Source organism: Bombina bombina, chromosome 6 (genome assembly GCF_027579735.1).
Source record: "Bombina bombina isolate aBomBom1 chromosome 6, aBomBom1.pri, whole genome shotgun sequence".
Classification (NCBI taxonomy): domain Eukaryota; kingdom Metazoa; phylum Chordata; class Amphibia; order Anura; family Bombinatoridae; genus Bombina; species Bombina bombina.
The window spans coordinates 1,055,343,057-1,055,356,933 of record NC_069504.1 but is presented as its reverse complement, the minus strand read 5'-3'; the positions used below and the strand labels follow the sequence as shown (position 1 = coordinate 1,055,356,933).

At 37.8% G+C, this 13,877-nt stretch overlaps 1 protein-coding gene across 1 annotated transcript in view; it reads right to left on the bottom strand.

Annotated features, from left to right (window-relative positions):
• CACNA1C (calcium voltage-gated channel subunit alpha1 C) overlaps positions 1–13,877 on the bottom strand; it is a 1,426,303-nt gene that overhangs the window by 1,257,596 nt on the left and 154,830 nt on the right. The window contains 3 exon segments of the mRNA XM_053719677.1: positions 2,437–2,645; positions 2,647–2,705; positions 2,708–2,758. Of these exon segments, the coding sequence (XP_053575652.1) occupies positions 2,437–2,645; positions 2,647–2,705; positions 2,708–2,758 (319 nt within the window).

Sequence of the window (13,877 nt, the reverse complement as noted above, 5' to 3'; positions counted from 1 at the left end):
TTTGCTGTCCCAGTGTCCACCCAATTGTTCATTCTGTCCCAGCCAGTGCTGGCATTGGCAAATACCGGCGATGCAAAAGCGTTTTTTTTTTTTTACATTCTGACTGCAAGCATTGGCTAGCATAGCTGACATGGGCCGTATTATCACGAAATGCTATACTGTGTAAGTCCCCGAATGCCCCATCTAAACTCAAAATTAATTGCAAGTACCACACAACCCCTCCGATTGGAAGCCACACTCAGTGACACGCCCAAATAGCTTTATCATCCAATCCAATAAATGTGGTGCGGTGAGAGGAATTTATGGTGTTATCTGACAAAACACTGACAGCAGCATTGACATTGCAGGCCAGAACCGGGGGCTTTAAGAAACTGGTAATATCGTAGAAGAAAAAGACTAAACCAGGACACAAATTTGCTGCTTAACACCTGAGTGCTAACGATGGCTCTGAGCCATCGCAGTTTCCCACTCTGGTGCTAACCAACGGCTCAGATCCGTCGCTAGCACTCTCCCACCTTGAGGGAGATCTGGGGGCTCCTACCCGGCTTCACGTTATGCGCGGTGACGTCACGTGCAATGACGTGATGACGTCACCACGCAACTTTATTTAAAATTAACAATGTTAACTATAGGAGCAGGGGGCATGCTGCTTAGAAGCCTGTATCTCAGGCATCTAAGCAGCTTCAGACCCCCAAGATCGACCGTTGGAAAGGTAATCGTATAACCTTTCCAACAGTGTAAGTCTTGGGGATCTGAGGGGAAAAAAAAAAGTTAAAAAAAATAATATTTTAAAAAAATCTTAAAACAGCTTAGCCACCCAGGTGGGAAAGTGCTTAGCACTCAAAGGTTTTAAATTCCTTTGCCAATGGGGTTTGAATACTTAGGACATTTTGAGGTAAAATATCTTTCTTTTTTACATAGAGATGTTCAGGTGATATTTTCTAGTCAGCTTTTTCAGCTATGCTGCATCATTTTTCAAGTGTTTCAACATTTGGGTATCATGGCCCTTTAGCGCTTAAAGATATGAGGGTCTTAGGTGTTAGCAAACAAAGGGTGCAAAGTCCTTTAACATAGAGATACATAGATATACATGTCTAAAGAGGTATATATATATATATATATATTTATATATATATGTTTATATGTTTGTAAATATGTTCATATGTATTAATGTTTTTATATGAGTATTTACAGACATTATAAACACATAATACATATGTATGTATACCCACACACACTCACATATATATATATTATATATTATATATTTATATATATATATATATATATATATATATATATATCTATATATATATATATATATATATTATAAAAGTGTATTGGAGTTCCTTTACAGTAACGTAGATGAAACATGGAAAATCCTATTTACGCAATATTCAAATTTAATCAATTGTTTATACTGTGTTTTTAGTGAAATATTTCACATTCCAATGTTCTTCACATAGGGAAATTTGTTAATTGTATTTTTTAATAGATATTCCTATATACTGTATATCTGTATTTATCTATACCTATATATAATTTGATATAATATATATATAATATATATATATATATATATATATATATATATTATATATTATATATAAAATCCTTATTTATAAAAGACAAGAGTTTGTCTGAAGCCGTCATGCGCAGTTTCAGACAAAACTCTTGCAGCCTGATCGCACGCGCAGGGGGTGAAACAACGCAGCGCGAGGACCCGGCAGCAGAGCTGATCGCACGCGCTGGGGGTGAAACAACGTAGCGCGAGGACTCGGCAGCAGAGCTGATCGCACGCGCAGGGGGTGAAACAACGCAGCGCGAGGACCCGGCAGCAGAGCTGAAACAACGCAGCCCGGCAAGGAGAGAGAGAGAGAGAGAGAGACTTCTATGTAAAGAACATTGGAATGTAAAATATTAATATTTAATGTCAGGTTAGTGCACTCTGTGAAATGCGATCGGGGTTTGCGCAACTTGTTGGGTGTTAGGTTTTTCTTCCCACCTTTGCATGCTCCATTGAAGTCTATGGGAGAACACATCAACGCGGTTGCGATATTGTAACTTTCGATTTATATGCATGCGTCGGATATAGCAAGTGAGTGATAACGTTTTACACCGAGTGCAGTTCTAGCGCGCCAGCAGTAGGGATAAATAGAGCTCCACTCGTAATGTAGCCCACAGAAAGTAGCTAAGCACTAGTGGCCATTGCACAGCTGGATTGTACGAATACCACTACAGATTGCATTGCTGGCTATTTCCACTGGTCCATGCTAACATTTATTTATATGGGATTATAGAACCTTATTACAAATTAGAAGTCTCTATGTTCAGTAGCCCCCCTGCATGCACCCACGGTTAACAGGCACTTTTATGTATACGTCAGCTGCAATATACCAATTGTTCCCTTTTATATCCCACAAAATAATAGGATACTTCCACTCCCACAATGACTGATACAGGCTCATGCGGATAGGATTTTTTAAGGTCAGGCAGAGCAGAGCCCGAGGCGGCCTTGTGGCTGTTGTGTTTCCCTGCTTCTTCTGTTTGCTGTTACTGTTGCCGCTTCCCTCTGCGTGGAGCTGACTCGTGGATATGGTGGCATTGGCGGCATGCCCATTAACTTGGCCTGTCGGGGCTGCATCAAATGGCTGCCTGCCATGACAGGGCTGCACCGGGGGAGGCAATGTGCTCTGTTGCCAGTCAGGGGTAGAGTTCATGGTGCCCAGAGCAGGGAGTGGGCTTGTATAATTAGAACCTGTAGAAAAGACACAAAAATTACAGATGAAATTCACTCTCTAAGCATATTCTTGTAAGTACAAGCACATGCAATGTCTAAGAGAAATATCTTACTGTGCAATCCTAAAAACAAGCATCAGTTCAAATGGAAAACACTCACATAAAAAACGGGTATAGTCTGCTATTTCTACACTCCCAGTTTATTATTTAATCCATACATTTTTCACTGTAATGGTTAGGATTAGGGGGACATTACAATAATTATTTTATTATTTTCATAGAATATTCTGGCTTTAAAGCACTGCATTGCAATATGTCTGCCCTAAAACATATAAACTTTTATTTTAATCAGAATAACTGTGTTATTTTACCGTCCAAGGGGCTATACTCTATGCGATTTCTATGGGGTGCTATACGTCTTCCAAAACGCATATGTGTAGCACCACTGTTAAACTGTGTGCTGTGTTTTTTAACTTTTTCACCACCTTTGTTAGCCCCCAATTAGCCTGCTAAATCACTAAGTTTTCTAGAATCGCCACTGGCTTTACCCCTCAAAAATCTTACTGAGGATTGGTTTATATTATCTCCTTTTACTGAACCAGTTAGGTGAATATGTAAATGTGTTACTCCCCTGATCTAAGCAAATCCCTGAATAGAATGTTAGATGGTCAGAGTTCTAAATTATGTAGGTATGTATGTCAGCCCTCTACTGGGCAGCCTGAAAAAGCCCCTCTAATTATTAATATGAAAAGCAGGTAAAATAAATCATAAAGGTACACTGGAATTATTTATTTTTTAAGCATGCATAACTGAACATTTTATAAGGAAATTAATGTAATGTCCCTTTAAATTACATAATCCATTCTTTAAGATAAAATATGATCCTCATTTCTCTAAAGTTTGCATGTTCTCACTCTTCTTTGTTCATTTAATAGATCATGAAATATTTTTTCCCCCCTGAATTTTATCATTTGAAAACTCCCCTTGCAAGGCTAAGCTGTGTGAATAGCAATTTAGAATGGTTTGATTATTCCCATCTAAATTCATGGGCCCACAGAAGAGAATAATCAAGTAATGTTTATTGGTCTCCATAATCCTTAGCGATAGCCAAATATAATTTATTAATCCTATCAGTTGCATGGGAGCCATACATTACTTTTTATTCAAAATTCTCCCTTAAATATTACACTCAGACTCTTATCATATTGTGACATCTCCACTTGCCAAATATCAGCAGGATATGCATATTTATCACCAACAACACAGACTGAACCAGAGGTGGTGAACCTTTATGAAAGGTTGTGCTCAAATTGGCAGCAATCTACTAAAGCGGTATCTTGCGTGACAATAATTATTTTAAAAATTTAAAGGGACAATAAATAAATAATGAAGTGCTATTTTCATTTAGAGTCATGATATCTATCAGCAAATAAACCTTATTTAATGATATATAGTACAGATACCACCGAATTGCCCTCATCCAACTCTGTATTAACATCATTCTCACCCTTGCAGTCCTCACCTACTGTTTCTTACCCTCCTACCCTTCTAGATTGTAAGTTTCCATGGGAATAGGACCCTAAATTCCTCATCTTTTTGTTTCTCAAATTTTGTCTTGTCTCTGACAAGTATTGTATCGTTGCTTTACTTAAATCAATTGCACCCATGGACAGTGCTGTGGAATATGTTGGTGCTTTATAAATAAAGTATAATAATAATTCATAAGAAAAACACATTAAGCACTACAATCACAGCCAAATAGACTAAGCAGTATGCTGGTAGCAATAACTAGACAAACAATAACTGTATAGAAAGCATGGACGTGATTATATCCATACAGGGAAATTTGTATGAGCTGGAGTTGTATGTGATAGGACTGGAGCAAGGACAAGAGTATGGAGTTTAAGTTTGTGTTGGTGGGGTTGGCAACTCTGCAAAGAGATGCAAGATTGGAGAGGAAGATACTCTGTGTGTTAGTGTATGAAGCAGATAATGGGTAATGTATGCTTAACTAAGGTGCAATGAGTTGATCCGAAGCTGAAGGTTATTGTAGTAATTACAATTTATGTAATCTCAATACAACTAACCTCATACACTGTTGGACCCAGGGGAGATGCCCCAATTGCTCATGTGTTAAGAGTCCCCATTAGGCTTCCCTTTCTGTCACAGTTCTACTCTTCATCCCTCCAGCTGTCACCTCACTGCTAGGTTCCTCTGTTTCACAAATATTCTCCATTACCATAGAGCCCCCAAATCTGTGTTCATAAAAATAGACTCAGGTACCCCGTACATTCTCAACCTTTAACCCCTCAACAAATGTTTTCTTGATATTCATGTCTCAGGTAATACAGCCTCAGATTGGGTTGCTAGACCATGGATAGGGTTGCCACCTCGGCCATGTTTTCCTGGACACTTATGATTTACGCATGCTGCAGGGTAAGTAGGGAGGAACATAAATTGTGCCTCTGGACATCACATGAAAAGTGCTGATGAACAGCACTATTCATGTTCCTCCCTGCACACCCTGCAGCATGTGTAACTCATAACTGTCCTGGGAAACATGACCGAGGTGGCAACTCTAACCATGGATAGCACTGCCACTAAGTGTAGGGCATAAGGTAACTTCACCACTACACTATGTGAAAAAGTATGCACCTCAAAAAACAACAGCTTGACCCTCTACGTGCTGCACTGTAAGGGATTTATTAAAGTTAAAAAGTAAACCCTGCAGTCAATAGAAATCAGATTACTCTGCTTTTAGCATAAAGTATCTTTTTTTGTATACATGTGTTTTACTATTAGGGTAATAAGTGTTTTGCTTATTTTGACACAATCTCATCACTTTTTAGTTTGTGAGATCTGCAAGGGGGAAATGTTTAGATAATATACCAGACCTGGAGGAGAAATTTCAGCTATGCCCATGGAATACCCCTGTTCAGCCCATTAGCAGAGGTGGGGAAACTCATTTAACAACAAAGAAAACAATACGTTATAAATTTTGTAGTAAAAAAGAATTTCAGAGTGTTTTTCATATGTGCAGTGTAGTTTTATTACAATTTCTTATAACATCTTGCAAGTCCAGAGAGCTTTAGATCACTGGACCCAAAGGCACTAGATTCATTTTCAAATTGAAAGAGCATTTTTTTTAGTAGAAGGGTTTCTATGTTCATATGGAATTTTATCATCTACAAAAGGTGAAATAGAGGGCGCCACATAGTGCAGATCAAAACAACTTTAGATATGATAGCAGAAAAGCTAAAGAATCTTACTCACAAAGTGTTTTACACTGAGAAAACGCGTTGCTTTGTTTTAAATTATTGTAATAAATGTTCTAATATTTTAAAACTCGTCCATCTGCTGCCTCTTCACTTACGTGACATTCAACATTTTGCATCATCTGGGATTTCTGGCTCCATTTGAGAGGGGACCTGGACCCTGCCGGCTAATCATTACCATCTTGGCCCTATACAGACCCATCTTTCCTCTTGTATCCCTGACTCTCCCTGGCGAGACGAGGATTCCAACTGACTACATTTCCATTGGGTCTACCGACGACTGAGTGGTTCCGGACTGCTTGTATTGCACATCAGTGCTATACCTTTGTGAGTAAGATTCTTTAGCTTTTCTGCTATCATATCTAAAGTTGTTTTGATCTGCACCATGTGACGCCCTCTATTTCACCTTTTGTAGATCATCTTATCCTGTCTTTCCTGTGTTGGTGATCTTGTTTACTAGTTGTTCCTGGAATTTTATCATCTTGTTCCATCCTACAGGCCTATTGACTAAGAGCATATTGTGGCCTAGGCCAACAAGGCTCATGCCTAGGTTGCCTGATTTGGGGGTGTGGGGTGATAAGCTCACCTGATTAGTTATATATATATATATATATATATATATATATATATATATATATTTATATATATATATATATATATATATATATATATATATATATATATATTGTATATATATATATATATATTCTATTGAAATGAAGTGGCACTCACAGGGCTGAAGTTATCAAACAAATCTTTATTTTTTTTATTTATTTATTTATTTCTTAAGCCCTGTGAGTGCCTCATATATTTCAAGAGAACATTTCTATACACTTAATAGAGAGCACGCAGGCAAAATAACCCAAAACAATGAGTGGTTGGAACTACAGCTTCTATTATATATATATATATTTATTATTTTATATATATATATATATATATATATTGGTTTTTGATAATAAATAATGTGTGCTGCGAATAGCGTAAGGAGTAGGCGGGGCAGGCAGGGGAGCGCACTGAGCTGCTACTGCACTGGAGAGGAAGAAATAGGAGGTGGTTGGGGACTTCCGGTGGGTGGGGAGAAATATATGGCTGCTTAGATAAAAAGCTCTGCTGCAGAACTCTACACTCTTCTTGCTCTTTCTGCCGTGAGCTGCGTTTCCTTGTTGGAAACAGGCAAATAATTTTGGACACTGGAATTATTATTATTATCCGGTATTTGTAGAGTGCCAACAGGTTCCACAGCGCTATGGACATAGGTGGTATGTAAAAACGATTACAGGGATCAAATGGGGTGAGAGGGTCCTGCCGAGAGTTGCACTGTTGTAGTCGGCTCTTATGAAGGTGAACTACAAACAACTGGGCTCATAGGCTTACATGCTATGGGGTTTTAGGGGATAGAAGTGGAGATAGGAAGGTTAGTGTAGGTTGTAAGCATCCCTGAATAGTAGTGTCTTCAGGGAGCACTTGAAGCTTTTAAAACTAGAGGAGATTCTTGTGGAGCGAGGCAGAGAGTTCCATAAGATGGGAGCCAGTCTGGAGAAATCTTGTAGACGGGAATGCGAGGATGGTAACAAGAGCGGAGGAGAGTAGTGAGATCATGAGCCCTTAACGAATAAGCCCTTAACAAATCAAATCCATTTCCGAGGGAAGACTATCTGCAACAAGCCAAAGAAATGGCTTTCCAAATCAGCAGTATTTAACAAATGTATCCAGCTTGGTAGTTGTATCAAAAACCTCTTTTGCATCTGCACAAGATGGCAGCTGCACTGAATCTCCAATTGGTGATTTTTTTATTCAAAGTTTTTCATAAAGCTTATTAAAAACATAGCATGAGTTAAAATGTTTCTCTGAAAACTGACCATTCTAAGATTCTAACCTTTTTATTTGTTGAAGGTATTTATCATGGCCATCTGTCACAAGGACTAAGGCCCTGAGGCCCCATCAACTTGTCATTTTGTGACAGATGGTAGGAGTCAAAGAAATACTTGTTGACACCTTTCCAAATCAAAATGTCATAAATTCAATATGTGGATTATAGCTATAACTGCCACCCAATAGAATAGTGTAATAGGAATAGCATAGGTTTAGCTGGTTGAAATCTACCCTCATGTGTGGTATTAAAGCTCTCTGAGACACCGTCAGCATGGCACAGTAATATGGTTTTAATATGTGGTCTGAAGGAAATGACACCAAATTAATTTAGGGACATTTTTTGCACTGTTGACTGTGACAGATCCTCTCACAGAACCTTCTGACATGAATTGGGTCTCTTGACATTGAGAGGCAATATGTGTCTGAGACATATATGAAGTTGTGGTAAGTCACATGAGGAATAAAACAATAATGTGATGGAACTTTTTTACTCTTATCTCAAGAGAAATGGAACTTGACTATAATATTGTTATGTGGTTATAGGAATTGTATCCGTTTTTATTGTAGAGGTGTCTTTCTTACTGCATGACATTACTTTATTCCTTTTTCTCTCTCAAGTTTTATAGTGTCAGCCAATTCTAACTGAAACGTGTTCTACAAATGAATGACAAACTCCCCCTGTCAGGGATTACATAAAATGTCACTTTGACTTAAAAGTAGGGGCCTTCGATCTTAAAGGACCAGTAAATACGATAGATTTTCATAATCAACAAAGGCATGACAAAAAGACAATGCAATTGCACTTAGGGGCATATTTATCAAGCTCTGTATGGAAGTTATGAAGCAGCGGTCTAAAGACCACTGGTCCATAACTTGTCCGCCTGCTCTGAGGCTGCAGACAGAAATCAACCCGATCGAATACGATCAGGTTAATTGACACACCCTGCTAGCGGCCGATTGGCTGTGAATCTGCAGGGGGCGTCATTGCACCAGCAGTTCACATGAACTGCTGGTGCAATGATAAATTCTGACAGAGTATACTGTCGGCATTTATCGATGTGCAGCGGACATGATCTGCTATATCGGATCATGTCCGCTCGCACCATAATAAAATAGCCCCTTAATCTGAGTTTCAAATGAGTAGTACATTTTTTCTGACAATTTCAAAGTTATCTCTATTTCCACTCCCCCTGTATCATGTGACAGCCATCAGCCAATCACAAATGCATATTTGTATATTCTGTGAATTCTTGCACATGCTCAGTAGGAGTTGGTGACTTAAAAAATGTTAATATAAAAAGACGGTGCACATTTTGTTAATGGAAGTAAAGTGGAAAGTTGTTTAAAATTGCTACTCTATCTGAATCATGAAAGTTTAATTTTGACTTGAGTGCTCCTTTAAACAATAAATACGTGATAGACATAATGATGTATTCGAAGCAAAGATTAGCCTGAGAATAGTATATAGATTTATTTTTTAGATTTATATTAGTTGTTTAAAGAAGATATAAGCTGTAAAGGTATTTATATAGTGAGGGTGTGATATGGTGCGGCCTGTAATCCGCTTTAGCTCTCTGTATTGTGTAGAGCTCTTTCTCTCTATGACTATATATAATTTTGGGATTGCTAGCACATAACACTGTACCTGTTAAGCATTCTGAGTGCCCCCTAGCTTTAGTATCATATTTATAAAAGTTACTCTAGTTTCTGTAAATGAATGGTTGCGGTCATATTTAAAAGTAAGTTTCCCCTGTATCTATCTCTTCTTCCGAGGACAATTGGGGAGAGGTAAAAAACAGGCAATAAAAAGACTGTGCAAACAAATATGTATGGAAGACCACTGAAAAATATTGTGCTATTATCGGGACTGCTATTAAACTGTTTGTACAACTACAGTAACATGATTACAGGGTTACATTGTTCCATTTTTTACACAGTTTAGAAGTCACATAAAAAAGTATTAAAATAATATAGAAAATACAGCCACTGCAAAATGTACAGATTCAGCTCTTTACTGTGCAGGATAAACAGAAATTCATGTAATAGGTTCAGGAAATAGATTTTTCTCAATATTTTGTTCGTTATAATAGTCACTGATGGCCAAAAACACATACGTTTATCATTCATTGTGGGGATTAATACATGGGTATTACAATTACACTTTCTAAATGGCATGGGTGACATTCCAGAAAAATGCCCTGACACTAGGCAGCTCACTGTCAATCTGCAGCTGTGGAGGTATTACTTGCCCTTTAGAAGGGGTCACTTACCCAGCACCATGTCAGTTCAGCAACAGTGAGTATGACATTCCACAGCGGTGCTATATATCTTTTGGTGACAAATTCATAGATGTACAATGCACTTTTTTAATTTTTTATTATTATTTTTATTACGTGCCTAGTCCTCCAGCAACACATGAATTGAAGAGCCAGCCCACTAATGGTCTCTCACTTTCTCATGAACAAAAACAACAAACAAACATATGTACAGAAATTAATCAGATTGCAATCAGGATTTGTATGAGAGAGGAGTTTGCAATTTCAGATTGGCAACGCTTCAAAAAGAGGGACGTTTATAGAACTGGGAGGTACAGGAAGATTTTCCCATGGTTCAGAAAGAGCACGCAATTTTAAGAGTATTTTCAATTTTCTTCTTTTATCAAATTTACTTGTTCTGCTTTGTTGAAAACCATACCTAGATAACCACAGGAGCAATAATGCAATACTGGGAAGCTGGCAGGTGATTGGTGGCCATACCTCTTGTCATTGGCTCACCAGATATTCAGCTAGCTCCCAGTAGAACATTGTTGCTCTGGGGTTAAATGCATAGCTATATACAAGCTATAGTGCAATAATAAAATGAGAGAGAGAGTGAGATGCCCCTACTAAAATGACTGACAGTTTACTGTTTCAAATTAGTTTTTATTCTAAATGTTATGACGATAGAGAAGTTGGAAAAAAAATCAAATGGTTTCTAAATGCAGGCTTCTTACACATAGCTATTGTTACTGCAGTGCCAGACAACATATACAAATGAATTGAACTTGGGTACAACCTGCAAGTGCTAATAAATTATGCAACCAATTTAGTTTAGTTTTTATTGTTTTACTTTAACATGTAAAGATTTTTATATTAGTTTTAAAAATCTTTCAGTACCCTGCTTTTGACAGGACATTACCAGTTTTATTTTAGCCATTGAGGTGCTGTATTATGTTACAGCCTCCTTGATTGGTTCAGAGGACTGTGATGTGGCATACAACAAGGCAGCTGATTGGTTCCCTGCGCATGGTCTATGACTGGAACATCTTCTAAAGATATGTGAGCTGTAAACTGTAGTAATGATACCATCAAGTAAATAATACACAAAAGCAAAATATACGTAGAATAAATTCATTATTATTTTCTTTCATGATTCGGACAAAAACATACAATCAATCCATTTTGTTTTGTTTTCTTGTTATCCTTTGTTGAAAAGCAGTAAGGTAAGTTCAGGCGTGTGCACGTGCCTGCAGCAGTATATGGCAGCAGTTTTGCAACAATGTTATACATTAGTAAGAGCACTAGATGCAGCACTATTTCCTGTCATGTAGTGCTCCAGACATGAGCGCACTACCTATCTAGATATCTCTTGAACAAAGAATAACATGAGAACAATGCAAAGTTGATAATAGAAGTAAATTGGAAACTTTTTTTAAAGTTGTATTCTCTGTCTGAATCATGAAAGAAAAAAATTGGGTTTTATGTCCCTTTAACGCCTTGATTATGACACCAGCTTCAATTACAGCTGAAGGTTAAAAATGAACTGGTTAATATGATTATCCACAAATCTATATTATTCTGAAATGTTGTGGGTAACCCAAAGCAGTTAAAGTCATGCACATTATTTGGTTTTATACCACAGCACAGCATCTATAAACTGCAGTAAAAAGATAAGAGGTGTATATCTGACAATGGGGGCGATTTATCAAGCTGAGGCGCCCCTGTCTGCCGCAATTCACCACTGGCGTCTGAATTCCCCTGGAGGAATTCAGCATTGCACATAAGTGCTATATTGCGCTCGCATGCAAGCCCACCCCCTGCCCGCGCACAGCCTATCACACGCAGGCAGGAGCTGTCAATCTCCCCAATTAAATACGGTGTGCAGGTTCTTTTGTTAGAACCTGCAGCCGTAGGGGCTCAAAGGCTGGCGAAAGCCTTTGATAAATCAACCCCAATGTGGGTGATCATTTCCATGATGAAGAAAAGACAGAAAACAATGTGCTGTTAGACACTTTAATGAGTCAGATTGTATTCATAGAAGAAAAACTAATAAAACTAAAAGATGGTGGCGTAAGAAGGAGATTGGCTGCTATATCCAGTTTGCCCCATTACATAGTGCAAGATGAGACAAACTAATATACAGTATCTCACAATCTATTACATCATTTCCTGCTGTTGTTTTGAAGCTGAGATAATGAAACGACTGCTGTAAATAGAGATGTGGCATCTAAAACGTGTTTACAAAGCTGGTGCGGCAACCAAGAGATAAAAAATCACATAATGGGTATTGCAAAGGAGAACTGCACCTCAGCTATAAGCAAATACATGCACAACATATAATACACAATTATATACTGTGTGACAAACATATACTGTGCATAATACAGACACACACTGCCTTGTGTATAATATATCTACACACTACACAGTGTTTAAAGGACAGTCAAGTCCAAAAAAAAACTTTCATGTTTTAAATAGGGCATGCAATTTTAAACAACTTCCCAATTTACTTTTATCACCAATTTTGCTTTGTTCTCTTGGTATTCTTAGTTGAAAGCTAAACCTAGGAGGTTCATATGCTAATTTCTTAGACATTGAAGACTGCCTTTAATCTGAATACATTTTGACCACTAGAGGGCATTAGTTCACATGTTTCATATAGATAACATTGAGCTCATGCACGTAAAGTGACCTAGGAGTGAGCACTGATTGGCTAAACTGCATGTCTGTCAAAAGAACTGAAATAAGGGGGCAGTCTGCTGAGGCTTAGATACAAGATAATTACAGAGGTAAAACGTGTATTATTATAACTGTGTTGGTTATGCAAAACTGGGTTATGGGTAATAAAGGGATTATCTTTCTTTTTAAACAACAAAAATTCTGGTGTTGACTGTCCGTTTAAACTTTGGTAATTCAAATAGAGGGTGCAGGGTGCAAAAAAAACAAACAAAACTTTCCAATTTACTTCTATTAACAAATTGTTATCAAATGTGGTTTGTTCTTTTGGTATCCTTTGTTAAAGAGTAAACCTAGGTAGGCTCATAGGAGCTCAGGAGCATACACATGTCCTAAGCACTCTATTGCAGCAATGTTTTCAACATTGCTACAAACACTGCTGCCATAGAGTGCTACAAATGTGCACATTTGAGCTTCTATGAGCCTACCTAGGTTTACTCTTTAACAAAGGATACCCAGAGTACAAAGCAAATTTGATAACAGATGGAAATCAGACAGTTTTTTGCTTTTGTTTTTCCCCCCCTTAAATTTAATGCTATATCTAAACTATACAGGTGCGGAACTACCATCGGTGCAGCAGGTGCAGTGGTGCTGGGAACCCATAGCAGCCAGTCTATACATAGGCGTGTGCAGAATGTGTATTATCATAATGCTGGGGAGCTGTTTATTAGTGCAGGTTGCACATCTATCTACTCCCAAAATCATTGTACAGAGCAACATGTATATTATTACTATTGTTTACTACTCAGTTACCTTTGGGAGGCCCAAAAAAAAGTTTGCACCAGGGCCTTCGGTTGAGTAGGTCCGCTATGTATGCTGCTCAAACAATGATAGCTGCTACTAGAAGTGTTTTTGCTATTACAAATATATTACAAAAAATATACTTTTGAAAGACAGAAAGATAGAGGTACAAATAAGACCATCTAGAGGAATGGTACAGTTGCACACTAATTTATTTATAGACATGACTTCTTAGTGTTTGATTGTGATACAT